The 2,904-nt window shown below is 41.5% G+C and overlaps 1 protein-coding gene across 2 annotated transcripts in view; it reads right to left on the bottom strand.

Moving 5' to 3' along the window:
- Positions 1-168: 168 nt before the first annotated feature.
- Positions 169-2,904, bottom strand: part of LOC107670489 (DNA (cytosine-5)-methyltransferase 1-like) — a 17,888-nt gene continuing 15,152 nt past the window's right edge. For both annotated transcript variants that reach the window (XM_016463107.1, XM_016463108.1), the window contains exons 30-34: positions 1,222-1,417; positions 959-1,122; positions 739-855; positions 571-649; positions 169-492 (exon numbers count right to left, since the gene is read on the bottom strand). In XM_016463107.1, coding sequence (XP_016318593.1) covers positions 455-492; positions 571-649; positions 739-855; positions 959-1,122; positions 1,222-1,417 — 594 coding nt within the window. In that variant the 3' untranslated portion in view covers positions 169-454. The remainder of the gene's footprint in view (positions 493-570; positions 650-738; positions 856-958; positions 1,123-1,221; positions 1,418-2,904) is intronic.

Below are 2,904 nucleotides of genomic sequence, written 5' to 3'. Positions count from 1 at the left end.
TCCCCCCCCCCCCCCAAAAAATTCAAATTTTGTAACCAATCTCAGCCTACACTAAAGTTCACTGAGGTGATCTCAAATGATCTGCAGTGAGTCAGCATCACTCAGTGGTTATTTAAGCTACAGGAGCATTCCCCTTGGGACTCTTACAATCCATTTGAAAACAATGAATTGAACCATTGAATAAGAGCTTTATTTGAAATATTACAACATATAAAAACTACATAGAATTTAATACCACTGTCTCCGAGTGGATAATTGCAAATACACAGTTAAAATCACATTTAGAAATTGATAAAACACCACATAATGGCACTGCACAGACGGTCCATTGAAATGCCACTGAAGTGGCCTGGCTCCGGACCAGCATATGAATAAATGAAATGAGTTTAACAGGCTTGAGTCAGACGCTCCCAAACACAATGCAAATGTGCTGCGGTTATATGGAGAGATGGCTTTAGTTACAAACATCCATCTTCTCCTGCTTCACAGGCTCTGAGGAAGTTAAACAAGAGATTAAACTTGATTCTAATAGTGAGATCAAGTACTTGACTAAGAATTAAAAAAAGTCACCTGTAGCATTCTCCCGCACACACTTCTTGACTTCCAGGCCGATGGCTTTGGAGAGGGGTGGAGGCACAGCATTACCAACCTGAGAAATACAGGACACCGATTAGTGATACTAGACTTTTTTCAAAAAAAGGAAGAAAAACAAAAACAATTTTAGCTCAGGTTTCATACCTGTCGGTGTTTGTCTAAGATATTGCCGAAAAAGCGGTAAGTGTCTGGGAAGCCCTGGGAGCGCGCACATTCTCTAACACTCACAACACGGTGCTGCTCAGGGTGGAGGACACGTCCCTGTAGACACAATTAACAGTATTACTGCAACGGTACAACTTTGCCAATTAGTGTTGTTACAATTCATATCATGACTGGTTAACATATAGCATGTTTGCAATACCTGCTTGCCCATGGGCTCAGGATTGGTAACTGTAGTGCTGAAGAACCCGTCCCATTCCAGACGGCCGTACAGACCAGCCCAGTGATTGTGGCGATTACCCGTGTGAGGCAGACACCAGGGAATCAGCGTGTTGAACTGCCTGTCTGCAGGGTCACATGGTTTTCCTAGTGCAATGAGAAACCGTAACTGTTAAGTCAGGATATCTATTATTTTAAAACAAACAAAAAGATCCATCTTATTTTTAATTTTTGGGTAGGACCAACCCTCAGCACAGGAACACACTCCTCTCAGTGCACCGGTGCCACTGCGGCCATTCTTTTTGTCGGAGTGAGTGTAGCGAAGCTTTTTTGTGGTGGTGCCATCCCGCAACCGCACCTCAATATTGGGCAGATCCCTCCAGTCAGAACCAGGAGCCAGAGGAATGTGACGCATACGGGCCGCCACCAGGGCGCTCATGTCCTACAACACAAATCCAACTATTTAAAACTGCTAAACTTTTGGTTTACGCTAAAGGTGCCTTTTCTCATCGCAAGACCTAAATTGACATTCAGGAGGCTAAAACAAGCTTCTCATCTAACCCTTTAAAAGACACATTAAGGGTTAGGTTATGAGCTTGTTTTAGCCTGCTGACTAACTTCCTGTAGGTCTCACAGAAAATCAAGTTTTCCACTTACAGAAAAACTGCGGCCTTGATACAAGTTCATTACATCCTGCAAATCAAATGCAAAAATATCACGGGGTTTTTTTTACATTTTTTTTTTTTTAAAGCCACTGATGAGCCACGTAGCTCCTTTCCAAATGTCAAAACACCTTCAAGGTGAAAATGAAAAGCACTCAAGATAGGGCTGCACAATTAATCGAATTTCTAATCTCCATTACAATTATGGATGCCACAATTACGCAATCGTTCAAAGCGGCAATTAATTGTTAAGTCCACTTATATTATTCTGCGCGCTTAAGATGAGTTTTTTTTCTTTCTACATGTTATCTTAAGGGTTTTTCCCATTATTTTGGTTTTAGTATAACAATACCATTCATATTTGTACTTTTTTATAATTTAAAGAAACCAATCCGATGTATAGTTGACATTTGAGGCTTAATACTATAGAAATGCAATAAAAGTTTCAGTTAGTGTTTTCAGCTTGTTTATTTTCATATAAAAATACTGCATGCAGTTGCATCAAACAATGGTATAAACATCATTCAATGTAAATTGTGATAATCGTAATAAAAAAATAAAAAAAAAATCGCAATTTCAAGGGAATAATCGACAATTATGATTTTTGTCAATCGTGCAGCCCTTACTCAAGAGGAACTGACCTTACAGATGTGGTCCCTGAGGATGGGCTGGTACTGAGAGCCACGAATGTGCCTTTGGAACCAGGACTGCGGCTCACCGTTATAGGAGATTTCCAGATATGCGGCTCCGTTACGGATCTCTGGGAGGTCAGACATTGTGTCCCGCACTGTGATGGTGCGATAAATGCCTCCGTTTCCACTGGAAAAAGTAGTGTAATAAGATCAGCACAGCAAATGACAATTTGTTCAATTGATGCCACCATTGAGATTCACAAATACTTACCGAGTGACATTGCTAACATATCTCTTTTCATCAACCACCACACTAAGAGAACACGCCCGTGGGGCAAACACATGCAGAGGTTCAGGGAAGCGGGGCAGCTTTTCACCCGGGGCTGCAGCCAGGATGATCGCTCTGCGCCTGGTCTGGGCCACCCCATACTGCCCTGCCTGCAAAAGTCAGACATTAAGAGTGACAAATAAAAAAAAAGAACATTTTTAAAATGTGCATTTAGTAGCAGGATTGCACGATTAATCGAATGCGATTGTCATGCGCATCTCGTCAATAAAGCCGGTTCTGTGATCAGTAGTTAATCTCCATCACATGCTTTCAGATGGAGCAGCATTTACTACACAGAGCCGTAGTT

The sequence above is a fragment of the Sinocyclocheilus anshuiensis genome, unplaced genomic scaffold (assembly GCF_001515605.1).
Source record: "Sinocyclocheilus anshuiensis isolate Anshui unplaced genomic scaffold, SAMN03320099.WGS_v1.1 scaffold476, whole genome shotgun sequence".
Classification (NCBI taxonomy): Eukaryota; Metazoa; Chordata; class Actinopteri; order Cypriniformes; family Cyprinidae; genus Sinocyclocheilus; species Sinocyclocheilus anshuiensis.
The sequence above is the reverse complement of the archived record's forward strand: the minus strand, read 5'-3'. Positions and strand labels throughout refer to the sequence as shown.